Source organism: Macaca thibetana, chromosome 7 (genome assembly GCF_024542745.1).
Source record: "Macaca thibetana thibetana isolate TM-01 chromosome 7, ASM2454274v1, whole genome shotgun sequence".
Classification (NCBI taxonomy): Eukaryota; Metazoa; Chordata; class Mammalia; order Primates; family Cercopithecidae; genus Macaca; species Macaca thibetana.
The window spans coordinates 4,598,216-4,626,106 of record NC_065584.1 but is presented as its reverse complement, the minus strand read 5'-3'; the positions used below and the strand labels follow the sequence as shown (position 1 = coordinate 4,626,106).

The following is a 27,891-nucleotide window of genomic DNA, read 5'->3' as shown; positions in this document are numbered from 1 at the left end:
TGAGTTCATGACCTTTGCAGGGACATGGATGAAGCTGGAAACCATCATTCTTAGCAAACTAACAGAGGAACAGAAAACCAAACACCACATGTTCTCACTCATAAGTTGGAGTTGAACAATGAGAACACATGGACACAGGGAGGGGAACATCACACACCGGGGCCGGGGCCTGTCGGAAGGTGGGGATGGCATTAGTAGAAATACCTAATGCAGATGACGGATTGATGGGTGCAGCAAATCACTATGGCACATGTATACCTATGTAACAAACCTGCACGTTCTGCACATGTATCCCAGAACTTATAATAATTAAAAAAAAAAAAATCAAGCCATAAATTGGGAAAAGACATCTGTAATACATAAAACTAAGAAAGGATTAGCTGTTAACTTATTAAATAGATGGGGAATCTCTCCAAATCAATATTACAAGAGACAATAACCCAATTAAAAAAATGACACCACCAGGCACAGTGGTTCATGCCTGTAATCCCAGCGCTTTGGGAGGCTGAGGTAGAAGGATCACTTGAGGCCAGGAGCTTGAGAGCAGGCAAGACCCCCAGCTCCTGAAAAAAATTAAAAAATTAGCTGGGCATGGTGGCATGTGCCTATAATCCTAGCTACTCTGGAGGCTGAGGTGGGAGGATTGCTTGAGCCCAGGGGTTCGAGGCTGCAGTGAGCCATGATGGCACCACTGTACTCCAGCCTGGGCAACAGAACGAGACTCCATCTCTTGAAAACACACACACGCATGCACACGCGCACATACACACACACAGAAAACAATGACAAGGAGACACAATTTGGCATTTCACAGGCAAGAAAACAAGTGGCCTCTCGGCATATTAAGATGCCAAACCTTTCTAATCAGGATAAGGAGCAAAAAGACCATTGTCCTTGATTGGTAGAAATTAAGATGACCGATAACTGTAAGCGTTGGTGAGAGTGTGGTTTCATAGAAATTCTCATGCTGCTGGTGGAAGTATTTGTTGTTACCTCTGCTTTGGGGAGCAGTTTGGCACTTATTTACAAAATTGGCCTTTCATACAACCTACACACCAACGACTCCTCTCTGCTCTCTGGATGTAGAGTCCAGAGCAAGGACTGGTAAACTCTTTCTGTTAAGGGCAAGAGAGTAAATATCCTAGGCGATGTGGACCACATACACTCTTAGTCTTTGTTTTTATAACACTTAAAAAATCTGAAAAACATTCTTAGTTCAAAGACCTTACAAAAATAGGCTGCTGGCTAGATTTGAATCGCAGACTGTAGTTTGCCAATTCCTGATTCTCTGATCTAGGGGATGCATCCTGGGTAAACTTAGTTACATGCAGTCTTAGTGGCAGGAGGCCTGGGGAAAAGCACAGAGCAGTATGGGGGAGTTGAGAGAGAGGGTGGGAAGGTAGCCTCCTGGAGAAGGTCGGGGGCTGGCCTGCATGTGTCTGGGTAGGCTCCGCAGTGGCCTGGCTGGGCGGGCCTAGGGGAACCTAAAGCCTCTGAGGCACGATGGGCCAGTGTGGAGAGCACAGTGGCAGGGGCCGGGGGCTGCAGGTCGAGGCTGGTCAACCCTTTTACCTGGCAGGCAAGGCTAGCACCAGGTGCCCTTGCTGCTTAGCTTGGAGAGATTAGTGAGCATCGTGATGAACCGGCAAGTTTGTAAGCAGATGACATCTATAATACCTATACTTTAACATTAATGTTTTGAAAACTTTGTTTTCACAAATAAGTAATTTCCCACACTGTGCCACAGTAATGTTCTATGAAGCTAACACACTTGAGTTACTAACCAGTTCATCAGTCTCTCAAGTTCTCTGCTGCCGGCGTTCATTCCTATTTGCTCCTAGCTGTGAAGTCAGGCTAGGAGTCTGTCAGCTCATGTGCCTGTCAGCTTCATGCAGGCAGCAAGAATGGAGCTCGGAAGGAGGGGCTCCGCCCGCCCACCCAGCAACTACCTCCCCAGGATGCCCAGGACCTCAGGAGTGGAAGGAATTTGGCTCTTATTTTTCTAAGTAGCAAAAATAGATGAATTGGGTACAGGAATGCAGTGTGTTTTTGAGGGAGCTGGTGAGTTTTGAAAGGAACTTCCCCTTTTCACCTGAGGCATTACCATATCATGAGAAAGGATGGAGGAGGCGTGGAGGTGGGAAACTACACAAGAAAAATCCTGTGGTGCAGAGGCTTCTGATGTGAGGTGGCTGGTCTAGGCAGCGGTGTTCCCTGAGGCTCCTGAGTCTGGTTCTCAGTGGGTCCCTCACCTCCCTTCACAGGCACTCCCTTCCTTACCACGGTACATGGGGGTGCAGGGCTGGCCAGGGGCTGTTGACAGGAGGGGAGTGGTGTAGGCTGAGCGTTAAAGACAGGAAGAGCATCCGTGCTGGAGCTGCCCTGCAGAAGCCTCGTAAAGATCATAAGGCACTGGGCAAAAACTTTTCCAAGAAAGTTCATGGTGCACACACGGACCTAAACACTAGCTGGCATTCCCAGGGTTTTTTTCATTATAGAAGTGCATGGCCGTTGCATGGTATCCAGAAAACAAAGACCAGAGAAGCCAGACTTTATACCACCATCTGGAAACATTTAATGTATGCTTTAGGTAAGTGTTAGCAAATATTTAGGATGATTGATCAAATTATGAGTGTGTTTATGAGTGCACAGTGTAATTTTTATTAAAGCTCACATTTCTTCAGGAACTCGATTCAACTCCTTTGCATTCCTGGTTATTTTCATTTACTTGATCTTGAGGTCTCATCTGGCAGAGCTGTGCAGGCTGGGACCTTTGTGGCTCATTTTGAGGAGCTGTTTACCTGTTGATGGGAACTTGCAGGTGGGAGGCAGCCAGTCTTAAAGAGTACCTTGTCAGCAGGTGTGGAAGAGAGCCCGCACAGACGGACCTGCCCTTTGTGGTGTCCCCTCTGCCAGCCCAGCCCTTTGGGCACATTGGCACCTACCTGAACCCGAGTCCCCTCGTGCACACAGGGAGCGGCACCTCCCTCACAGGCTCCTCACTGGTGTGACAGGGTGTGGCGTGCTCTGTGGGTCCACAGCGGGCCCACCCCACAGCTCCGTGCACAGCATGTTGGGTCAGGGTGGTGCTAGATGAATAAGAAGAGGGTGGATGTCAAAACTGAGCACTTCGGATACTGTGGGCACACTGTCACAGGGTTTACCCGGGAAGGAACAACTGGGCTCCAGAAGCAGGTTGACCAGGCCAGTCTGAGTCGTGGCATCGAGACTCATCTAGCAGAAGTCAATGAGGAAGGAAAACTGACTGAGAACAGCTGTTGTTTCAGCTAAAATCTCAGAATGATGCATTGAATTCAAAGTTACAACACAGCAAAATAGTATGTGTATTTTTTTAAACCTCAAAAATACTCTGTTTATTATTAATTTTAGAAAATTTTTGGCTGGGCACGGTGGCTCACGCCTGTAATCCCAGCACTTTGGGAGGCCGAGGCAGGCGGATCATGAGGTCAGGAGATCGAGACCATCCTGGCTGACACGGTGAAACCCCATCTCTACTAAAAATACAAAAAATTAGCCGGGTGTGGTGGTGGGCGCCTGTAGTCCCAGCAACTCGGGAGGCTGAGGCAGGAGAATGGCAGGAACCCAGGAGGTGGAGCTTGCAGTGGGCTGAGATTGCGCCACTGCACTCCAGCCTGGGTGACAGAGTGAGACTCCATCTCAAAAAAAAAAAAAAAAAAAAAAAAAATTTTTTTTTGGAGATAGGGCCTCGCTTTGTCGCTCAGGCTGGAGTGCAGTGGTGCCATCATAGCTTGGTGCAACCTTGAACTCCTGGGCTCAGCAATCTTCCCACCTCAGCCTCCCAAGGAGCCGGGACCACAGGTGTGCACCACCACACCTAGCCCAATCTATTAAGTATACTTTTTAGGAAGTTTTTTGAATAATAATATCAGTAGTTACTATGTGTTTGGGTAAAATAGAAAGGAAGGAAGCATATTTGATCATGTTTTGTTCCCAACACATATTAAAGTTGGGAAGGATTCTTGTGTTACCTAAAACTGAAAGACAGCAGGTCTCAGGCACTTCTGCTTTCCCAAAGCTGCGTTCGTTTCCTTGCATGAGAGGATATGATGGCGCTCTCTTTACTGTTTTTTCCCAACAGAACTCTTCTTTCCTAAAATGGAGTCGAGTAAAAAGATGGACTCCCCTGGCCCGCTGCAGACTAATCCGCCGCTAAAGCTGCACACTGACCGCAGTGCTGGGACGCCGATTTTTGCCCCTGAACAAGGAGGTTACAAGGAAAAGTTTGTGAAGACCGTGGAGGACAAGTACAAGTGTGAGAAGTGCCGCCTGGTGCTGTGCAGCCCGAAACAGACCGAGTGTGGGCACCGCTTCTGCGAGAGCTGCATGGCTGCCCTGCTGAGGTAGCACCTCGTCCGGCCCGTCACCCTGCCCCTTCTCAGCCCTCGGCTTCACCTTCTCCTTCATTCATTTCTCTAAAGCTACACCTCTAGAGGTTTAAAGCCCTAAAGAAGTCATAAAAGCCTCCGGGTCCAGCTCGTGAATCCTTTAGGGAGGTGCAGGGGGATCCCATATCTGAGTTTACTGAGGCCTCTGCCTGTCTCTGACCTGCCGCGCCTGTGTCTTCCCACTCTGTCTGTAGAGCCTTGGTGCCTCTCATATGTGTTGCTGTATTTTATTGAGGAAGCTCACAGTTCCATGGAGGAGACACACCAGGAAATGACAAGCCAGTCGTTTAAGGGCACATGTACTGGTGTGCAAGGGTGCTACAGAGAGGAGGGGGGATGGGGTCAGCTTAAAGGACTGGGTAGGTCCCTAGGCGAGCAGAAACCTAGGCCGCATGCTTACTCAGCAGGCGCATGTGTTACATGCACCGAGCTCTTGGCAGCGCTTTGCTGCTGAGTGCCAGTGCTGGTGCCGCTGGCGGATCATGAAGGCAGGCTGGAGCTTTACTGCAGGATAGCATCGACCGGGAGAGCACCTTGATTCACCCTGCAGGCCTCATGTTTATGTTTTCTGGCATTGTGCCGGGTGGTGGGGTTGCTGCAAGATGCCCTGGTCTTGGCCAATGCTGTCAGGGCACGTCAGCCTGGGAAGGTTGCCAGCTCCTCCTCCCACAACACTCAAGCCTGGGCTGCCCCCGAGCCCCAGCCTGGGCACAGCAGCCAGCCCCCTGCCCTGTCACCTGCCTTCACCCTCTCTCTTCTCCATGCTTCCCTCTGTGGTCTTACCCACTTATCCCAGTCAGCTCACCTTTGCCCACCTCTGGGCCCAGGAGAAGCTTCCTGGTGGAGGAGGGGCTGGAGCCCCCGTATATGGTGGGCCACAGGGGAGGGAAGCTGGTCCCCCTATGCAAGTGCCATTGGCCTTCCAATAGACAGTGAAGCAAAATCGCCTGTGGAGAAGGGCTGGCTGCTTTTACAACACAGGAGCAAGGCTCTCCAGGTAAATGGTACTCACATCGAAGGCCTGCTCTGCAGACAGCTAGCTTTGGTTTCTGAAATAAAATTTCACTTTTACATTAAGTGGAAGAGGCTTTCCAAGTGGGGCTGAACTAAACTGTTCTACTTGGTAACTTCCTTTTGAAAAATCAGCATTTTGGCTGGGCGCGGTGGCTCACGCCTGTAATCCCAGCACTTTGGGAGGCCGAGGTGGGCGGATCACAAGGTCAGGAGATCGAGACCATCCTGGCTAACACGTGAAACCCCGTCTCTACTAAAATACAAAAAAATTAGCTGGGCGCGGTGGCGGGCGCCTGTAGTCCCAGCTACTCAGGAGGCTGAGGCAGGAGAATGGCATGATCCCGGGAGGCGGAGCTTGCAGTGAGCCGAGATCGCACCACTGTACTCCAGCCAGGGGGAAAGAGCGAGACTCGTCTCAAAAAAAAAAAAAAATCAGCATTTAAAAAAATGTAGCCCTTTTCTCCCATGGCTTCCTTTGTAAAGTGAATCACCAGGGCGTCCTGATGCAGGACGTTGCTGTGAGCCACTGTGCAGACCTGACCATAAAGCGAATGCTCCCGGAATCTCCTGAGTCCCCTCAAGAAAGGGACTTTCACTCTAATGTAGTCACGTGTGTTTCCCTGCAGCTCTTCAAGTCCAAAATGTACAGCGTGTCAAGAGAGCATCGTTAAAGATAAGGTATTCTGGTTTTTTTTTTAATCATTTTGTCACATGTTTTCAGCTGGGTAGTACTTTTCACATAGTTTGCATTCGGCACTCTGGCACAACACATTCTCTCAGTTTTGGCAGCTGATGCGGCAGGCTCCCAGGCAGGGCACTGTGCCATGTGATCACCTGGGCAGGCAGTGGGTTCAGATCCACTTGGCCACTTCCCTGCTGTGTGAGCTCCGTGAGCTACTTCACCCCCTCACCTGTAATAATAATCACATCGCCTGCCAAGACTGCAGAGAGCTGGTGTGAGGAGTAAGAGGGTCGATGTGAGCAAAGTGCCGAGATGCCTGTCCGTGGCAGGGCTGTCTGTGGTTGGGTCACTTCCGTCATTGCGGGTCTTTATCCTAGACAGCTTTTACTCAACTCTTACACTAGGTTTTACCTTCAGACTTGCTAGGCTGAGGGGTTCATTTGAGTTTGTGCTCCCTGCCCCCCATCCCCCTGTGATATCTTGAAGTCATTAGATAAGAGTGAGATTAGCCCCTTCTCGCCCCCTGTGGCTGTCCTCAGCTAGAGCCCGTGGGCGTCTCTGCACATTCAGAGGATAGGGCTACCCAGCCTGCCACCAGCTTCTCTCCTGGGGCCTGGTCCTTCTCATGGAGACCGACAGTCATCCATGTGCTGCTATACCCTGCCAGGCCCACTTGGAGTTTGAAACAATTCATTCTTTTTTGTTGTTGTTGAGACAGAGTTTCGCTGTTGTCGCACAGGCTGGAGCACAATGGCATGATCTCGGCTCATTGAAACCTCTGCCTCCCGGGTTCAAGCAGTTCTCATGCCACAGCCTCCCGAGTAGCTGGGATTACAGGCACAAGCTACCACGCCCAGCTAATTTTTGTATTTTTAGTAGACACGGGGTTTCACCATGTTGGTTAGGCCAATCTCGAACTCCTGACCTCAGGTGATCCACCTGCCTCAACCTCCCAAAGTGCTGGGATTAGAGGCATGAACCACTGCACCCAGCAATTCATTTTTAAAGTGCTTAAAATATCAGTAAAAATGTGTGTTTCCCTACTTTGAGTAATGAACCTAACCATTTTTTAAATGCAGGTCACTAAGTTGTACAATAAAATTCTTGCTCTGGGGTTTTCCTGTCTAAAGCACCTTGCAGATTGGGTTTGTTGGTCAGAGCAGCCCAGGTGAGTGCAGTGATTTGAGGATTGCTGGCAGTCAGCGTCCCTGGGCTGCCAGGCACAAGGGCATGCAATATAGCCACTCTGGAAGGGGGAGAGGTGGAATTGGCCACCTGGGCCCTGTACCTTTTCTTTCTCCGCGTTTACCTGCTACTGCTGAAGACTTGGTTAGTTCCTGTGAGGGAAAACAGCCCTCCCCTCCGCTCGGTGCCTTGTCCTAGCAGGGTACCCGGCTGCCTTGTTAACATGTGCCTAACATGTGAGTGAGAGAGAAGCTCGCAACGATGGCTGAGATTTTTTTTAGTATTTGTTTTGTTATGCAGAATCATTATCCCTATTTTTTAATGGCATTAGTAGCTGAAGAAAAATGGCTAGTTTTATCAAATAATCATGAATGAGATTCACTCAAGTTGTGGACCCTCATGGAAAGAATGGAGCTGTCTGGGCCCCGGGTGACCCAGACCCCCACCCATCAGCAGGTCATCCAGGGGTGGGTGGGCCTCTGGTCTTCATCTGTAAACAGACGTTTGGAGTAAATAGTCTCAGATCCTTTCCATTTCAAAGTTCTGTTGACTTTAGTATCTTAAGTCATGACCTTCTTTTTTTTTAAGTCATGTTTATGAAAGATAAGCTTTGGCTCCAAATTAGTTTAGTTTTAACTCTTAACAGCTATTGATTCTGTTTCTCTTAGCAGTCCAAAAAGGCATATTAAGCTCCTGTTATTCTACTTTCATAGATCAACAGACAGGAGTTTCTTAGAAATACCTTTGGACTAAGACGTTGTAGATTGTGTTGTTAGAGTGAGAAAGAGCTGGGCATGGTGCCTTATGCCTGTGATCCCAGGACTTTGGGAGCTGAGGCAGGTGTATCATTTGGACTCAGGAGTTCGAGACCAGACTGGGCAGCATATGGAGACCCCATCTCTACAAAAATGAAAATTGAAAAGTTACCTGGGCTTGGTGGCATGCACCTGTAGTTCAAGCCACTCAGGAGGCTGAGGTGAGAGGATCGCTTGAGCCCGGGAGTTTAAGGCTGTAGTGAGCCATGATTGCCCCAGTGCACTCCAGCCTGAGTGATAGAGTGAAACCCTGTCTCTTTCTGAGATGGAGTCTCAGTCTGTTGCCCAGGCTGGAGTACAGTGGCATGATCTCAGCTCACTGCAACGTCCTCCTCCCGGTTCAAGCAATTCTTCTGCCTCAGCCTCCTGAGTAGCTGGGACTACAGGCATGTGCCACCACACCCGGTTATTTTTCTTTTGTATTTCTAGTAGAGATGGGGTTTCACCATGTTGGCCAGGCTGGTCTCGAACTCCTGACCTCAGGTGATCCACCTGCCTCGGCCTCCCAAAGTGCTGGGATTACAGGGGTGAGCCACTGTGCCCAGTCAACCCTGTCTCTTAAAAAAAGAAAAAGAAAAAAAAAAAGAATGAGAATACATGTGTTTTCTAAGGGAAAAATAAAATTAAAAGTTGAAAGATTTTTTCTTTTCTTCTTTTTTATTTTTGTTAAAGAGATGGGGGTCTCACACTGTCCCCCATTCTGGAGTGCAGCAGTGCTATCATGGCTCACTGCATCCTCGACCTCCCAGGCTAAAGCAGTCCTCCTGCCTCAGCCTCCTGAGTAGCTGAGACTACAGGCACATGCTGCCCTACCCAGCTAATTTTTAAAAAATTTTTGTAGAGATAGGGTCTCATTGTGTTGCCCAGGCTGGTCTCAAACTCCTGGGCTCAAGCGATCGTCCTACCTCAGTTTCCCAGAGTGCTGGGATTCTAGGCTTGAGCCACCACTACCAGCATCATTTTCATTTTCAAAGGGAAATGTTTTCATTATTAGACTAACTTCAGACTGCAATATATGTTTTAAGAGAGTGTTTTTCAGCCACAGGCTAATGCTGCTTTTTTGGTGAAAAATGAGTTTTACCAGCATGACCTTTAGAAAGAACCAACAGTTTTACAAATCATTCCCCAGATATGATCTCTTATGTGGTCTCTCCGTTTCTCCAGCAAGCCGTCTATACAGTGTATTCAGTAGTGTCTGGTTCTGCTCTTGTCCTCTGGTGGCAGCCACACCATAATGGCCACCTGCTCAGTGCTGGCTGCTGGAAGTCCCCAGAGTCTGAATGTGAACCTGGTCCTTCTCTGCCCTCATCCTGAGATTATGTCAGAGTTAATAGAAGACGTTTAGATGCTGCAGAGTGATCTTTAATTGTTAAGTCTAATCCATTTTCTTTTGGCTTAACTAATAAAAGATAACAGTTAATGTTACTTAAATTGTGTCTCTTAGTGGGGGCGGCTTCTTCATTCTACTTCTAGAAATCAAGATGGTCCTTAATGCTTTCTGAAGTTCACTTAAGAGTTGCTCTCTTGTTTTTTTTTTTTTTTTTTTTTTTAAGTGGTTTTGCCTTGTCCAGAGTAGCAGCATGTGGAGATTAAGAAATATTAATTCTCCAAAATAATGACCTTTCATTTTCAGGTGTTTAAGGATAATTGCTGCAAGAGAGAAATTCTGGCTCTTCAGATCTATTGTCGGAATGAAAGCAGAGGTTGTGCAGAGCAGTTAACGCTGGGACATCTGCTGGTGAGTAGCAAAGGGACACTGGAAGCTTTTACATGAAGGAATTCGAGTCCCTTACATCCAGCTGATTAAGTGGTCAGTAGGATGTGGCACTTTAAGACCATGTTGACATTAGTTTTTCAAAACACAGCCAAATAGGAAAGCAGTCAGAACCACTTGAGTATAAGTTGTTATTTTTATGACATCATTGGCAGAATTGTCAACTGGTTTTTAAACACTCCCACCCTACTTAGAATAGAGAAAATCTGAATTGGATTTTAATTTTGGAAGGCCCATTAAAACCTTTTTTCACCATGAAATTCTACATAACTCCTTATTTTTTTAATTAGTCCCATATTTTAGCTTAGAAAATTATTTGAACTGGAATAAAACAAAGTTCTTAGCAGATACTCATTTTTCCTGGAAGCAGAGTTGACTTAATTCTTCAACAACAATATAGTTTGAGTAATCATGAAGTAGAATATGAAATTCAGTGTCTCTTGGCGTGTTTGTTACTCTTTGCTATGAAAAACTGGTCTAACAGGAGGTTAGAACATTTCTTTATGGTTTCATTGCATAGAGATTAGAATTTGGTATTTCAGATTTAGGATTTTTTCCGAATTAAGAACATTGAATGGTCTATCTTACAGGTGCATTTAAAAAATGATTGCCATTTTGAAGAACTTCCATGTGTACGTGCTGACTGCAAAGAAAAGGTCTTGAGGAAAGACCTGCGAGACCACGTGGAGAAGGCGTGTAAATACCGGGAAGCCACGTGCAGCCACTGCAAGAGTCAGGTTCCGATGATCGCGCTGCAGGTGCGGGTCTTCCCATTCCACAGGCCTTTCGCTCAATTCCTAAATGATACGTTCCACAGGCCTTCCGCTCAACTCATATATAATCTGCTCCACAGGCCTTCCGCTCAACTCATAGATAATCAATTCCACAGACCTTCCACTCAGCTATAGATAATCCCTTCCACAGGCCTTCCCTCAACTCATAGATAATCCATTCCACAGGCCTTCTCAGCTCATAGGTAATCCATTCTACAGGCCTTCCCTCAACTCATAGATAATCCGTGCCACAGGCCTTCCGCTCAGCTCGTAGATAATCCGTTCCACAGGCCTTCCCTCAACTCATAGATAATCCGTTCCGCAGGCCTTCCACTCAATTCATAGATAATCCATTCCAGAGGCCTTCCCTCAACTCATAGATAATCCGTTCCAGAGGCCTTCCCTCAACTCATAGATAATCCGTTCCACAGGCCTTCCCTCAACTCATAGATAATCCGTTCCACAGGCCTTCCGCTCAATTCATAGATAATCCATTCCAGAGGCCTTCCCTCAACTCATAGATAATCCGTTCCACAGGCCTTCCCTCAACTCATAGATAATCCGTTCCACAGGCCTTCCACTCAATTCATAGATAATCCATTCCAGAGGCCTTCCCTCAACTCATAGATAATCCGTTCCACAGGCCTTCCCTCAACTCATAGATAATCCGTTCCACAGGCCTTCCACTCAATTCATAGATAATCCATTCCAGAGGCCTTCCCTCAACTCGTAGATAATCCATTCCAGAGGCCTTCCCTCAACTCATAGATAATCCGTTCCACAGGCCTTCCGCTCAGCTCGTAGATAATCCGTTCCACAGGCCTTCCGCTCAGCTCGTAGATAATCCGTTCCGCAGGCCTTCCGCTCAGCTCATAGATAATCCGTTCCACAGGCCTTCCACTCTGTTCATATATAATCCATTCCACAGGCCTTCCCTCAACTCGTAGATAATCCGTTCCACAGGCCTTCCGCTCAGCTCATAGATAATCCGTTCCACAGGCCTTCTACTCTGTTCATATATAATCCGTTCCACAGGCCTTCCCTCAACTCATAGATAATCCGTTCCACAGGTCTGCTCAGCTCATAGATAATCCGTTCCACAGGCCTTCCACTCAATTCATAGATAATCCGTTCCAGAGGCCTTCCCTCAACTCATAGATAATCCATTCCACAGGCCTTCCACTCAGTTCATATATAATCCGTTCCACAGGCCTTCCGCTCAGCTCATAGATAATCCACTCCACAGGCCTTCCCTCAACTCATAGATAATCCATTCCACAGGCCATCTGCTCAGTTCGTATATACTTCTTCCACTGTACAGCTTCTTAATGACTATTCTAATAGGAATAAAGAGAAAAGATAGGAATAAATAGCACTTTTTATCTTACTTTATTTCAGAATTAAGCTTTGTTTTGCCTATTTTGATTTATGTAGTTAACATTTTCCATTGCCTTGATTGACTATCATTTAGTGTGTTAAAAAATGAATATTCAAGAAAGGTAAAATTTTTAACTTGTCCTAGGGAATTGCCTCAAAATGTTGATAGATTGCCTGATTTTACAGCTCTGTGACATAACCGTCACTTATAACAGGCTAATTTGTCCTACAGCATTGAAATGCAGCTGTTTGTCTTGGAGGGAGCTTCTTATACTTCGGTTACTTTGTCTCAGTTTTGCATTGTGTATTTCCGTGGGGGTGAGAGTGTGTGTGTGGGTGAGTGTGTGAATGTGGGTGAGTGTGTGGGGGTGAGTGTGTGTGTGGGTGTGTGAATGTGGGTGAGTGTGTGGGGGTGAGTGTGTGGGGGGTGAGTGTGAATATCGGTGAGTGTGTGGGGGTGTGAATGGGGGTGTGTGTCTGTGTGTGTGGGTGAGTGGGTGAATTAAAGAGGAAAGCAGAGATGTTGGGGGTGGAGGACACTTCAAAAACAATCCATTTGTTGAACAAACACCTATTGGGTACCAACTGTGTGCCGGGCTGTATTCCAGGAGCTGGGGACTCAGTGGTGAGGCTCCTCTAGTGGGAAAAAATACTAACAAATATGTAACATCAGGTAGTGATCAGTTCTGTGAATCAAAATCAGGTGGCATCAAGGGAAGAGAGGTGACAGCACTGGCTTCTCTGAGGCAGTCAAGGGACAGTGAGGGAGCATGTGGACCCTAAGCAGCAACTGGCAGGGCTGTGGGGTTGAGGAGCTGTGTGGAACACAGGCCGGGTATGAGGACAGTGGGGCAGCCAGAGAGGGAGGAAAGCCACTGGGCAGCCCAGAGCTGGGGGGTGAGAGGGCCCCTGGGCAAGGCCTGGTGTTGTTGGGGTTGGGGAAGGTTGTACTGGGGTGCGCCTGAGGGTGGGGCGGTAGGATTGGCTGGCAGGTGGGGTGTGAGGTAAAGGTGACACCCAGTGCGTGTGGAGAACCTAAGTGTCCCGCTGAGGGGGTGCCCAGTGAGTGGAGGGTGACGGGCTTGGGAGAGAATGGGGAATGGAGCCGTGCAGGCTGCGGATGTGGGTGAGTTTGGTGGTTCGCAGAATCATGGGGCTGGAGTGAGTGGAGACGAGGACAGAGCTCGTGGGGGCCTGGGCACTCTCTCAGAGGCTGCCGAGAGGCTGGGGGGTGCTTGGCCACGAAATGACTGAAGGGGGGCACCAGGGCAGCTCAGCCAGGGCGTGGGCCATCATCCAGTTCCTGGTGGATATTGTGGAATAGTTTGTTTTGTTTTGTTTGAGACAGAGTCTCACTCTGTCATCCAGGCCTGGAATGCAGTGACACAATCTCAGCTCACTGCAGCCTCTGCCTCCCAGGTTCAAGTGATCCTCCCATCTCAAGAACTACAGGTGCGTGCTACCATGCCTGGCTATTTTTTTTATTTCTTGTAGAGATAGGGTCTTGCCACATTGCCCAGTCTGGTCTCAAGCTCCTGGGCTTAAGCCATCTGCCCATCTCGGCTTCCCAAAGTGCTGGGATTATAGGCGTGAGCCATTGCACCCAGCTGTGGAGCTCTAATGACCAAAATTTAGGGAGAGTTTCCTATGCTTTTCTCTATGAAATGAGATGTAGTCCTCTTAGGTTGGTGCAAAAGTAATTGCAGTTTTCGCCATTAAAAGTAATGACAAGAACGGCAATTCCTTTGCACCAACTAAATACTTTATAATCTCTCAATTTGCCTTGCTTTCTGTAATTTTCCTGTGTCCATGTCTTTCTTCCATTATGAACTTTTTTTCTTGTGTGGTACTTCAGATGTTTCCAGTTATTAAGAACTCCTGAGGCCGGGTATGGTAGCTCACACCTGTGTGCCCAGCACTTTGGGAGACAGAAGCAGGAGGATCACTTGAGCTTTAGAATTGGAGACCAGCATGGGCAACGTAGCAAGACTCTGCCTCTATAAAAAATAAAAATTTAGCGGGTGTGCTAAAGCATACCTGTAGTTCTAGCTACTCAGGAGGCTGAGGTAGGAAGATTACTTGAGCCAGGGAGGTTGAGACTGGTAGTAAGCCATAATCGCACCACTGCACTCAGCCTGGGTGACAGAGTGAGACCCTGTCTCAAAAAAAAGAACTTTTAAGAACTGTGCCCTCCCCTTTGGAAAACAGCAATAGTGTTTTTTCGTGGTCAAGTAATTCCTCCAGGCTGTGCATGATGGCTCATGCCTATAATCCCAGGACTCTGGAAAGCCAAAGCAGGAGGATTGCTTGAGGCCAGGAGTTCAAGACCAGCCTGGGCAACAAAGTGAGACCCCATCTCTAGAACGAAAATAATAATTCCTCCAGTTGTTAAATTTCAGTGAATGAGACATATGCCTAATGAACAAGACTTCAGGCTTTGCATATGTTAATATGTTGCTATCTCATGCCAGTCAGAATGGCAGTTATTAAAAAGTCAAAAAAACAACAGATGCTGGCGAGGCTGCAGAAAAAAGGAATGCTTTTACACTGTTGGTGGGAGTGTAAATTAGTTCAACCATTGTGGAAGACAGTGTGGCGATTCCTCAAAGATCTAGAGGCAGAAATACCATTTGACCCAGCAATCCCATTACTGGGTTTATACCCAAAGGAATATAAATCATTCTATTATAAGGATACATGCACATGTATGTTCATTGAAGCAGTATTCACAATAGCAAAGACATGGAATCAACTTAAATGCCCATCAGTGATAGACTGGATTAAGAAAATGTGGTACATATATATCATGGAATACTATGTATCCATAAAAAGAAGGAGATCAGCTGGGCACGGTGGCTCACGCCTGTAATCGAAGCACTTTGGGAGGCCGAGGTGGGTGAATCACCTGAGATTGGAAGTTGGAGACCAGCCTGACCAAAATGGAGAAACCCTATCTCTATTAAAAAAACAAAACAAGGCCGGGCGCGGTGGCTCACGCCTGTAATCCCAGCACTTTGGGAGGCTGAGGTGGGAGGATCACCAGGTCAGGAGATCTAGACCATCCTGGCTAACACGGTGAAACCCCGTCTCTACTAAACAAAATACAAAAAATTAGCTGGGCGTGGTGGCAGGTGCCTGTAGTCCCAGCTACTTGGGAGGCTGAGGCAGGAGAATGGTGTGAACCCAGGAGGCGGAGCTTGCAGTGAGCTGAGATCGCGCCACTGCACTCCAGCCTGGGGGACAGAGCGAGACTCTGTCTCAAAAAAAAAAAAAAAGAGCCGGGTATGGTGGCGGATGCCTGTAATCCCAGCTACTTGGGAGGCTGAGGCAGGAGAATCGTTTGAACTCAGGAGGCGGAAGTTTCAGTAAGCCAAGATTATGCACTCCAGCTTGGCAACAAGAGCGATAAACTCTGTCTAAAAAAAACCAGAAAAACAAAAAAGGAGTTCCACCAGGCACAGTGACTCACACCTGTAATCCCAGCACTTTTGGGAGGCCGAGGCGGGTGGATCACCTGAGGTCAGGAGTTCAAGACCAGCCTGGCCAACATGGTAAAACCCATCTCTACTAAAAATACAAAAATTAGCTGGGCATGGTAACACATGCCTGTAATCCCAACTACTCGGGAGGCTGAGACAGGAGAATCACTTGAACCCGGGAAGTGGAGGTTGCAGTGAGCTGAGATTGCACCACTGCACTTCATCCTGGGTGACAGAGCAAGACTCTGTCTCAACAACAACAACAAAAAAGGAAGGAGATCATCTACTTTGCAGGGACGTGGATGGAGCTGGAAGACGTTATCCTTAGCAAACTAACACAGGAACAGAGAAACAAACACCACATGTTCTCACTTATAAGAAGGATCTGAACAATGAGAACACATAGACACATTCGGGGGATCAACACACGCTGGGGCCTGTGGTGTTAGGAGAGGGAGAGCATCAGGAAGAATAGCTAATGGATGCTGGGCTTAATACCTAGGTGATGGGTTGATCTGTGCAGCAAACCACCATGGCACACATTTACCTGTGTAACAAACCCGCACATCTTGCACATGTACCCTGGAACTTAAAATAAATATATAGCTATCAAAGTTATACTTTGTTTCTTGCCAAAATCAGTTACCTTTATTTGCAGAATAGAATCCAACAACTGATTTTTGTTTAAGAAGGAATCGTAGCGTATGTCCGTTAAACACCATATAAGTAACTGACTCTGAACACCGGATGAGGCTATAACAGGTCAGGTTTTAAGCACAAGCATATAGATTCACAAAACGGCGCCAGACCCTGCCCTGGTTGCTCAGGACACACAGGAGAATAAATTGCACTCTCTCCTTCAGTTTGCATTCTGATGACAGAGACAGCCAGATGCACAGTTTCATTCATGTTAGTATGGGAAGTACTGGGACTGTAATATTAATAACATGCCAACAAGGAAGGACCAGTTATAATAGCTTAGCCTGAGTGTCAAGGAAGGCTTTAGTGAGGAGGTTGCCTTTCATTTGATCTGGGCCTTGAATTTGTCAACTAAAGACAAGGGAGAAAGAGAATAGATGGAAAGCACAGAATGATAATGAGCAAGTTTGGGGCCTGAGTTGTGCAAATAAATATTCCTTATAAATTGCACTACATGCTTGAGATAAAACAAGTTGAACACCGTTTGAGCAGTGTTGATAGTAGAGTGCATTTTAAGGTGTCAGCTTCTCTTAGGGCCTGCAGTCATTTCAGCAAGCATGGGTGTTCGGGGTCCTGCCAGTGCGTCTGCCCTTGCCTCTCAGCCCCACAAGGGGAGAGCAGTTGCTGGTTTGCTGCCTTTGCTCCAGGCCTGGTTCTGTGACTTGCCCTAGGCCACCTCTCTTTTCAGTGGTGTGATTTGATTCCCACGTATTTTTTTTTTTCAATTTGAACACCCTTAATCTCCTCCCCTCAGGCCTTCACTGAGTTTATTTCTAGGAAGAACAGACCTGATGTACGGAGACCTGAAGCCCAGGTCATTCGAATTCTCCTACACTCCCTATGTTTTGTGGTGTGTCACGACATCAAATGTTGGTAAAATGTGCTGAGGATGCGTCAAAACCCTGGACCATTGCAGTTCATAGAAGGATTTCTTTTCTACGTTTAAACTATGGTATATACAGTATGCCAGCTATTTTCAAGTTTTATTATTACCTTTTAAATTTATAGGTTAGCATAATTTAAAGTGTCGGGAAACAAACCTTCTGGATTTAGTCTAGAAATTCTGGACCATCATTCTTTAAACAGTTCTGTTAACTTGTGAAGATCAGGATGATAAAGATCTCACCCTATGGGAGAGCGTACGTGGTGGAAGTCTAGGTTTGACCACTGTGGAAATCAATTGCCAGTATCCTACTAGGTTGGACATTCAGGCACTCAGTTAACCAGCAGTTTTTCTCCTGGATGTGTAGGAGAAACACACACACCAGGAAATGTGGCCAGGTGTGACCAGAGCAGCAGAAATCTGGAAACAGCTGGAGCACCCATCAGCAGGTGGAAATTATATTACAGTGTTATTATACGACAGGGAGATGTGTCATACAGTAGTGAAAGTTAGGGGCCTGCAGTTATTTGCAATAGGCAGATTAGTCTAAGAAGTGTAATACTGAACCAAGTCCCAAAGACTCCTATGATAGAAGTCCATGTTAACAAAATTCAAAAACAATCAAAATGAAACAGTGTTTCATTTGGCACACATATGTATAGTGAAACCTTTTTAGAAGCAGAAATACAAAATTCAGGGTTGTGGTTTTAATGGGTACTCCTTGTGGGAGGATGAGGGTGAGATGGGAGAGGTAGATGCAGGTAGGTGGATGTTATCAGTCATGCCCTTGGACCTGGGTATTGGCTTCATGGGTGTTCACTATGTAGTTATGCTTTTTTTTTTTTTTCTTTTTTGAGACAGTGTCTCACTCTGTTGTCCAGGCTGGAGTGCGGTGGCACGATCTCGGCTCACTGTAACCTTCGCCTCCAGGTTCAAGCAAATCTCCTGCCTCAGCCTCACAGGTAGCTGGGATTACAGGTGCCTGCCACCACGCCCGGCTAATTTTTATATTTTCAGTAGAGACGGGATTTCACCATGTTGGCCAGGCTGGTTTCAAACTCCTGCCCCCAGGTAATCCGCCTGCCTTGGCCTCCCAAAGTGCTGGACTACCGCACCCGGCCTATGCTTTTCAACTCACACATGTGTGCACATACATGCTTGTGTGTATCAGAATTACATTTAATTTCATAGATAGGACTGATTTCATTTATAGGCAAATGAAAAAAATCAGCAGAAGATTCAGGTTTTTTTTTTTTTTTTTTTTTTTTTTTTTTTACGAATGTGTTATTTTCCTTTGGCTGCTGTAACAAAGTAATCCCAAGTTGGTGGCTTGCAAAAACAAATCTATCCTGTCATAGTTCTGGATCTGGAAATGCAAAACCAAGGCCCTGCTGTCTCTGACAACTGTAGGGGAGAAGGCTTTCCTGCCCCTCTCAGTTTCTGGAGCCACCAGCAGTCCTTGGCCTTCCTTGGCTCATGGCTGCACCACTCCAGCCTCTGCCCCCATGTTCACGTGGCCGTGTTCCTAGTGCCTGTGCTCACCTCTTCTAAGGGTGGCACTCTTTATATTTAGGATCTGCCCCATGCCAGGGTGTCTTCATCTTCACTGACATCTTCAGAAATCTTATTTTCAAATAAGGTCACGTTCTGAGGTTCCAGATAGACGTGAATTTTGTAGGACATTATTCAACTCACTGTAGTGGTCAAAAGCTGTGAAAAGGCAGTTCATAGGAAAAGAAATAGAAATGATTAATATCAAAAATATGCGTAAGACTGGGCGCAGTGGCTCACACCTGTAATCCCAGCACTTTGGGAGGCCAAGGTGGGTGGATCATTTGAGGTCAGGAGTTCAAGACCAGCCTGGCCCACTCGCCAACATGGTGAAACCCCTCCTCTACTAAAAATACAAAAAATTAGCTGGGTATGGTGACATGCACCTGTAGTCCCAGCTCCTCCGGAGGCTGAGGTAGGAGAATTGCTTGAACCCAGGAGGCGGAGGTTGCTGTGAGACGAGATCACACCACTGCACTTCAACTTGGGCAACAGAGTGAGACTCCGTCTTGAAAAAAACACACACACACACAGACACACACATATATATATAATGTGCTTAACCACACATTACTAAAGAATTGCAGGTCCCACTTACGCCAATTTTTTACCTATCAGATTGCCAAAGGTTGTGCGATAGAATTGGCAAGGGTGTGGAAACATGCACCCCACGATACTGGGAGTGTAGATTGGTGTGGGCTTGTTGGAAGTTAAACACAGAAAGATATTGATTGGCCTCCTCTTCCCTGGCCACAGTGCTGCCCTCCACCCCCTTCTTCCTCAGCCTCCCTGCCCTGAGCCCCATCCCTATTCTGCCACAGAACCACCGTGGGTGTCTGCAGAGTTGGGCCTTAGAAACCTGCCGAGGAAAGCAAGCTCCTGGGGGAGAGGAGCAACTACGTTTTGAGGACGAGCTTCCCTCAAGTGGGCTGCTGCCTTCCTCGGCCCTCAGACCCGCCAGTCAGACTCTAGCTCTCAGCAAATGCCTCCCCAATTCCTTCAGTGGAACAGCAACATAATTGAAGGCCAAAAGAGGACTTGAAAAGATGGATGGGGGGAGGATTGAGGCATCCCGTGGCTACTGGGAAGCCGCTGCCACAGTCTTCCTGCTCAGCAGGGACTGTTCAGCATGGCTCCATCTCTGGCTCTGCCTCGTTAGTCTCTCCCCAGGGGCCCTGCAGTTGATGTCCTTGTGGGGAGTCCTTGTCCTTGCTCTGCTCGTGGACAGGCACCCAGCAGGTGCCCGTGGGATTGGGCTTAACAGTCGCCATCATCCAGCCTCAGCAAACATGAAGTGTGTGCTATTAGAGAAGGCCTAACCCAAAACTTATCCCAATTTTCCATGGACTAAAAATAATCTAGATTAAGGTTCTAGGTGAGTAATGTAAATACTCAGTAGGTCATGCTGCTCTCACGTACTTGGGAAGCATTATTTCCAGACTCCAAACTGAGAGGCCAAGGGAAACCCTCCGTCTCTCAACCAGCAGAGGCAGACACCAGCTGTGTCCCCAGCTCCGCTGTCCACCTGTGCTTGAGTGCTATGTGAGTGGCCATGCCTCCCTGAGCATTGCACGTTAGGGGCTGTGTGAACCAGAAGCAGCTCTGGCACAGAGGAGACGTGCTAAGTGGAAGCCCTTGTGGCGGGCCCCCACCAGCAGACTGTTCTGAGGCAAGCCGCCCTCACTGGTCAGATCTGACCAGATCTTTGGAGATACCTGTGATGTCCTGAGACACTCACACTCTGTGACAATAATGACTCAGCCGTACGTAACGTGAGTGCCGTAGCTTAGGGGACAGTGATGGTGAGCAGAGCCATTCCTGGGGGCCCCGTTGGCATCTCAGCGGGACTGAAGGAAGACAGGTTGTATGTTTAAAGTTGACAGTACTTTCTCTCTCTGTAGAAACATGAGGACACCGACTGTCCCTGCGTGGTGGTATCCTGCCCTCACAAATGCAGCGTCCAGACTCTCCTGAGGAGCGAGGTAGGGGCGGCCGGGCCCGGCCGGGAGCCTGTGAAGCCCTTAGGGCTGCGTGCCTGGGTCCCCTTCCCTGCATAGCCAAAGCCTCACGTTTTCCCAGTTCATGAGAGTCATGTGTATAGCCAGAAAAATTAAAACCGCAGCAAAAAGCCTTACACCATTTTTTGGAAGTCAGAAGCAAACAGTCAAAAGCTACGGTGTAGGGTCGGGTGCAGTGGCTCACACCTGTAATCCCAGCACTTTTGGAGGCCTCGGCGGGTGGGTCACCTGAGATCAGGAGTTCAAAACCAGACTGGCCAACATGCTGAAACCTCGTCTCTGCTAAAAATACAAAAACTAGCCGGGCGTGGTGGTGCACACCTGTAATCCCAGCTATCCAGGAATCTAAGGCAGGAGAATCATTTGAACCCAGGAGGCGGAGGTTGCACTGAGCCGAGATCGCACTACTGCACTCCAGCCTGGGCAACAAGAGCGAAACTCCATCTCAAAAACAAAACAAAACAAAACTACAGTGTGGTAAATTCAGAGCAAAGATTGTGAAGCATTAAGAAAATGGGAATATTTTATATACAGTACAAGCAAAGGTGACAAGGGGTTTTTAAAGCAATTTTAACTCTATAGAATAGTAATTGCTGTTAGATTATCTCAAGAACATGAATTAGAGACACTTCAGAACCATTTTGCTCACACATGCTGGGTGGAGGACAGCTCCCACATTTTAGGGCCTCCAGAAGGGCCCCGCGTGGCCTCCCCCAAGGGTTGCGCGTCTCACATTGCCCTTGGCACTCTCTTTGAGATAGGTAGATTTTGCGTTGACTTCACTTGATCAGGATATGTCCAGTTGGGAAAATTTCAAGGATTCTTAATGTTTCTGCATCTGTCCTTACCTGGAGCTCCTTTAGTTAGTATTCTGGGAGTCATCTGGGGCTACCCTGGGCTCCCTGGATGTGTGGTACCCTGATCTAAGGAGCCGGCTCACCTGCTCATCTCAGCATTTTTCAACAGACTGAAATTTTATTAATAGATACAGGGTAGCAGCAGGAATAACCAGCCTCGCATGCCCCTGACTGAGCAAGAGGGCCCATGTGGGGGTAGGGTCAGGGACTCAGGGTACAGGAGGGCCCAGAGAGCCACTCTCCCCCAAGGTGTGCCCTCCCAGGACCTTGAAGCTGAGGGTCAGGGCACAGTCTCACCTGATGACAGTGGCCTCTGGGCCCTGAATGTGCCCCTGGGAGGAACTGGGGAAAAATACATGTAAATTATTGCCACAACTGGACAATCCTCTGTTAGTGTTTAAAGAGTGCGTGCTGTTGAAATAATTTTTTTTTTTTTGAGACGGAGTCTTGCTCTGTCGCCCAGGCTGGAGTGCAGTGGCCGGATCTCAGCTCACTGCAAGCTCCGCTGCCTGGCTTTACGCCATTCTCCTGCCTCAGCCTCCCGAGTAGCTGGGACTACAGGCGCCTGCCGCCACGCTTGGCTAATTTTTTGTATTTTTTGTAGAGATGGGGTTTCACCAAGTTAGGATAAAGTGCTGGGATTACAGACGTGAGCCACTGCGCCCAGCCAATTATTTATTTATTTATTTTATTTTTAGTTTTGTTATTTATTTTTATTTATTTATTTTTTTTTTTTGAGATGGAGTCTCTCTCTGTCGCCCAGGCTGGAGTGCAGTGGCGTGATCTCTGCTCACTGCAAGCTCCGCCACCTCCCGGGTTAATGCCATTCTCCTGCCTCAACCTCCCTAGAAGCTGGGACTACAGGCGCCCGCCACCATGCCTGGCTAATTTTTTTGTATTTTCAGTAGAGACAGGGTTTCACCGTGTTCGCCAGGATGGTCTCGATCTCCTGACCTCGTGATCCGCCCGCCTCGGCCTCCCAAAGTGCTGGGATTACAGGCGTGAGCCACCACACCCGGCCAATAATTTATTTTTTTAAAACATTGTTAAACCTGCATCTCTGTTGGGTTTCTGATGAAAGATGCTATTGAGCTATAGGTTATTCCTGCCCCTATTCCAGAGCTCCTGTAGATTCCCTAAGACTCAGAATACTGATAATAAAACCAATTTAGAAAAAGGTCCAACACCGAATTTACTCTAGTACACTGAAAATAACATGCATCAAGCCCAGTGTGTCCCTGGTTTAACATGTAATAGTGTTGACATGCAGGTTTGTTATTGCAGTAATGACACTGGAAGAATACATTCTAAGTTTTTTAATTAACCTTGTTCTGCGCAGTCTTCACACTGCGTTTCCCTGCCAGTCACCTGTCACGTGCCTTGTGGGCGCTTCCTGCAGGGACAGCCGATCTGGGTTCCGAGGAGCAGCAAGGGCATCAGGCTGCCAGGTTCCTACCGCCTTGACTCTGCCCTGGCTCTGAGACCTTCCTTGAAGGTTAACCCTAGCGGTGGCCACATGGGCCCCTCAGTCCCTGCCCCTCCTCCTTAGCTTTCGCAGCAGGGATCCATTTTCCCCTCTGTTGTAAATACCCACCTAGAGGGAAGGACCGCCTTTGTCCTGGGAGACTGAGAAGTTGTAGAACTTAGCTGCATCCTCCAGGAGGACGTGCTTCGTGAGCCTTGAGAACACATGCGTGCTGGCACACAGAAAGACACCTTCCAGCTGCTGCACCCACTGCTGCACCCACACACCCTCCTCCCAAGGAGAGTCTGTGTTCTGTGAAGAAGATCTATCCCTAGAGTTTCCTGATGGGAATTTCTTCAATAAAAGGCAAAACTTCTGCTCAGTCTTGGGGCATGATAAAGAAAAAAAAGACCAAACTATACCTCATTTGTATTAGCCTAACTCCTTAAAATGTAATCTTTTCCATTCCCTTTTCTCTTGTTAGGGCATCATAAGTGATTTTTATTTGATAACTCACCAGCATTTGAGCTGAGCAAGGAACTTTTTTCTTGCAAAATTAGTTATCTGCTCCCAGCCCCACCTAAATTTCCTGCCATCAATTAGAGGTGACAGTATTAAGATTCTATTGCTAGACTGATCTTAGAGGTCTTTGAAAAGCTACCTGAGTTTCTGGCCCTTACAGAGGGAAAAAGTCTTTTCAGATGAAGGAAAAACTCATCTGCACTTATCTCAAGTATTATGAGTAATGGTACATTGTGTAAGCTTGCTTTGAAAATATATTTATTTTTGTGTACCGTATATTAGGTGTGTGACCCAGTTGCATTCTGAATGCTTTCTATTTTTTTGTGTTTTCATGCAATTTTTGTTTATGGTCTTTAAATGTGCATTTCAGTTTATGTTTTTTCTTTCTTTTTTAAATTCTGGCACTACAGATGGCATGTCACATTTTGAACAATTTGTTCTAAAGAAACTGCAAGTTTAAGAAATGTTATAGTAAATGTATTCTTGTATATTGGCGTATATGTGTATACACGTGACTAGACCGTATATTTACTGCATAGAAGTCTAGGCAGAGATGATATATACACACCTGTAGCGATAAACACCATTCTTAATAGTACAGCCCAGATGCTATCTGTGCCCTAATATGTTTGAACATTTTCATGCAAACGTTTGTGCCACAACTCACGTCTCTTTCCCGTTGCAGTTGAGTGCACACTTGTCAGAGTGTGTCAATGCCCCCAGCACCTGTAGTTTTAAGCGCTATGGCTGCGTTTTTCAGGTCAGTATCCGACATTTGTCCTTCCCAGTCACTGACATTCTGCCATGAGAGAAAGTTATTATATTAACATTTTAACATGCAAGCTCTGGACTCCTTATTCTTCGTCATGAAACTGAAACACCCTGTTGCCTGGGTGACGAAAGCCACGTGCAGCAGGCGGGATGCTCGCTTTCCAGTTGGTGGTGTTTTGAGACTGCAGGGAGACACTGCGCTGAGGTGGAAGTTAATACATTAAGAGAAGTGCTACATCCAAACCAGCTAGTAACGCAACAGACAGGCTTGACGTTTGGTGGGGTTTTCAGATAGATTGTTACGGAAATTTTCGCTGTTACCTGAATATAAGCGAATATAAAACTGAGCATAGTTTCAACAGCGTGTGTGTCAGTACACAGCCATAATGATCACACACGTGTGTATCCATAAATGCATTTGATATACATGTCTGTGCTGACTCTGACCCCAGCTGGGGACAGACGCAAAATGGAGCACAGCTCATAGAGAGCGTACCTCCCAGAGAACAGCGTGGGGAGGGCGTCTCTGCTGCTGCCACACATGTAGTGTGAGAAATCTGCATCTGGTGTTTTGTTGTTGTTTATTTTTTAACACATCTGAGATTGCTAGTGAATGGAACCAAGTTTTCATTTAAATATATGTATCTTAAAACTATCAAGAGGCAGTATATGTTACAATTACAGTATTTTATATTTTACGTAGCACCAATACATTGTTATGAAGTCAGTACAGAGAGATTGGCATCTTAGTATTTTCTGAGGAAGAGAACAGCCGAAGAGTAAGAATGACTGTGCCTTCCTTTGCTTTAGTCTCTAACAAGACTGAGCCTCCCCTGTTCTGTCGTACGTAGTATCATTCATTCTCTCTGTGTATGTGTATATATATGTTTATATATTGCAACACTTATATCAACATATATATATGAATATTCTATGTACAGAGTATATGTTTTGGAGATCATTAAAATGCTTTCTGTGGCTTCTTAATTTTCTAATAGCAAAACAAATTATATTTCAGACAAATTATTTCCTTAAATATATGAAGTACAATTACATGTGCTTATTCCTGACTCTAAAATGGTCTACATCTTATGTACTCTGTAGATTGTATTTGTTTTGTATGTAACTTTTCTAAGAATACTAGAATGGTGAAGAGCAATACATCTTTGGATACAGTGTATTTGAACTAATAAATTAATACTTTAGTAAATTCTTTTGAATCCTGCTTTGCTTACATGTTTACTAGACTGTTGTCTAGTAAAGTTGTGGCAGTATCTCGCCACAACTATGGGTATCTAAACGTTTTCCACTTATACTACATTTTAATGAGAAAAATAGTTTATAATAGATCAAGAATGAGTTTAAAATTTAATTTCTTGATATTACAAGTGTCAACCCTTGATAAGAAGCCACTTGAGATGAGCTGGAGGGATGAGGAAATAACCCTGAGATGCTCACTGTGGCATTGCAGGGTGCTGGCTCTGCTGGCTCACTGTGGCATTGAAGGGTGCTGGCCTCCTCACCTGCACGCAGTAGCCAGGTGGCCCTGAGCACAGCCCTCCTTAGGCGCAGAGATTCCCTGTTCATTTGATGCAAATAGGTCTCCCCTCTTTGTGTTTAGTGCTGCTTTTAGGGTTGTATGTTAGCCTTTCTGCCCTTTGGAATGCAGCGAGGTTCGCTGAATGCCTCACATCTTTGCTCTCGCAGGGGACAAACCAGCAGATCAAGGCCCACGAGGCCAGCTCCGCCGTGCAGCACGTCAACCTGCTGAAGGAGTGGAGCAACTCGCTCGAAAAGAAGGTGGGCTGCACACTTTCCTGCTGCTATGGGATTTATATCATCTCTGCAGATTATTTAAAGACAGAACCTTTTTATAGTTATTAATGGGTTTTGGATAAAAGAAACCATATCAAGAGATTGTCAAAAAAAACTCTGTGTGTTCTTGAGCTTATAAATGAAGGTGTTTTATTTTTGTTCTTCGTTTTTTAATTGCCAAACAAGTGTGAAGTGCTTTTTTAAAGTCAATCACATTGTGATTTTTTTAGCATCCATCCAGCACAGAGATGATCAGATGCCCAGTCCCCACCCTGCTGGGTTTTTTTTGTAAGCAAAGTTCTGTTGGAAGACAGCCATCCTTACTCGCTCTGTGTTGTCTGTGGCTTCTTTCGCTCGAAAGCAGCAGAGTTAGAGATTGTGGGGACTGTACAGCTTGAGATATTGACTACTTGGCTCTTTATAGAATAAGTTTGCCAGCCCTGACCTGGGTGGTTACCCCTCTAAATGTGTTAGACTTCTGTGTCTTTTACAAGAGACAAACAGGAGAAAATATTTGATATGACTACAATTGATTTTGTCATTTGACACCTTGTGAAACTTGGTGCGCTCTCCACATAGATGGGACCACTTCCCGAAAAGACTCACTCTCCCATGCTGTTTTTTTTTTTTTTTTTTTTTTTTTTTGAGACAGAGTTTTGCTCTTGTAGCCCAGGCTGGAGTGCAATGGCACGATCTCCGTTCACTGCAACCTCTGCCTCCCGGGTTCAAGCAATTCTCCTGCCTCAGCCTCCCGAGTAGCTGGTATTACAGGTGCGCACCACCATACCCAGCTAATTTTTGTATTTTTGTAGAGACGGGGTTTTGCCATGTCGGTCAGGCTGGTCTCAAACTCCCGACCTCAGGTGATCTGCCCACCTCAGCCTCCCAAAGTGCTGGGATTACAGGTGTGGGCCACCGTGCCCAGCCTCCATGCTGTTCTTGAGAGACCTTCATTGCAGGCCTGTAGATGCAGGAGCAAGCACCTTCCTGCAATAATGCTAGCTCTCAGTGGAGTTTGTTCTGTGATGTTCAGCTCAGCGGGGCCTTCTTCTTATCATGAGAAGATGAAAACCTCTAAGAATTGATAGAGAAGAAGTTGTTGTAGGATCTACCATTGTGGCTTAATTACAAAAATATAAACTTAATTCAATATTCAACAAACATGTATTGAGAACTTGTAGTAGGAGGACACTAAGGTGAATTAGAACAGCCAATGGAGTTGACATTTGAGTTTCGTAAAGATTTGAATGTCTTGTTTCCAGTGTTAAATCCCAGCAATTTAAAATGTAAATATAGGCCGGGCGCGGTGGCTCAAGCCTGTAATCCCAGCACTTTGGGAGGCCGAGACGGGCGGATCACGAGGTCAGGAGATCGAGACCATGCTGGCGAACATGGTGAAACCCCGTCTCTACTAAAAAATACAAAAAAAAAACTAGCCGGGCGAGGTGGCGGGCGCCTGTAGTCCCAGCTACTCGGGAGGCTGAGGCAGGAGAATGGCGTGAACCCGGGAGGCAGAGCTTGCAGTGAGCTGAGATCTGGCCACTGCACTCCAGCTCGGGAGAGAGAGCAAGACTCCGTCTCAAAAAAAAAAAATAAAATAAAATAAAATAAAATAAAATGTAAATATACTGCAAGGAGTCTAAAATTTTAAATCAAAATATTTCCCTTTAACCTGCCTTAAGAGAGTTTTTCATCTAAATGCTTGAGCTGAGGTTGAGAAGCAGTGGAAGGATTGGCGTCCTGTGCACACACATGGAGCAGAACAATGCTGATAGGCAGCAATG

At 46.6% G+C, this 27,891-nt stretch overlaps 1 protein-coding gene across 7 annotated transcripts in view; it reads left to right on the top strand.

Moving 5' to 3' along the window:
* The window catches only part of TRAF3 (TNF receptor associated factor 3), a 139,626-nt gene that overhangs the window by 92,996 nt on the left and 18,739 nt on the right, over positions 1 to 27,891 (top strand). For 4 of the 7 annotated variants that reach the window (XM_050799774.1, XM_050799773.1, XM_050799771.1 and 1 more), the window contains 7 exons: positions 4,121 to 4,382; positions 6,068 to 6,119; positions 9,757 to 9,861; positions 10,488 to 10,655; positions 20,561 to 20,641; positions 24,207 to 24,281; positions 26,000 to 26,092. In XM_050799774.1, coding sequence (XP_050655731.1) covers positions 4,138 to 4,382; positions 6,068 to 6,119; positions 9,757 to 9,861; positions 10,488 to 10,655; positions 20,561 to 20,641; positions 24,207 to 24,281; positions 26,000 to 26,092 — 819 coding nt within the window. In that variant the 5' untranslated portion in view covers positions 4,121 to 4,137. The remainder of the gene's footprint in view (positions 1 to 4,120; positions 4,383 to 6,067; positions 6,120 to 9,756; positions 9,862 to 10,487; positions 10,656 to 20,560; positions 20,642 to 24,206; positions 24,282 to 25,999; positions 26,093 to 27,891) is intronic. The other 3 variants (XM_050799776.1, XM_050799775.1, XM_050799777.1) reach the window with 2 other exon arrangements.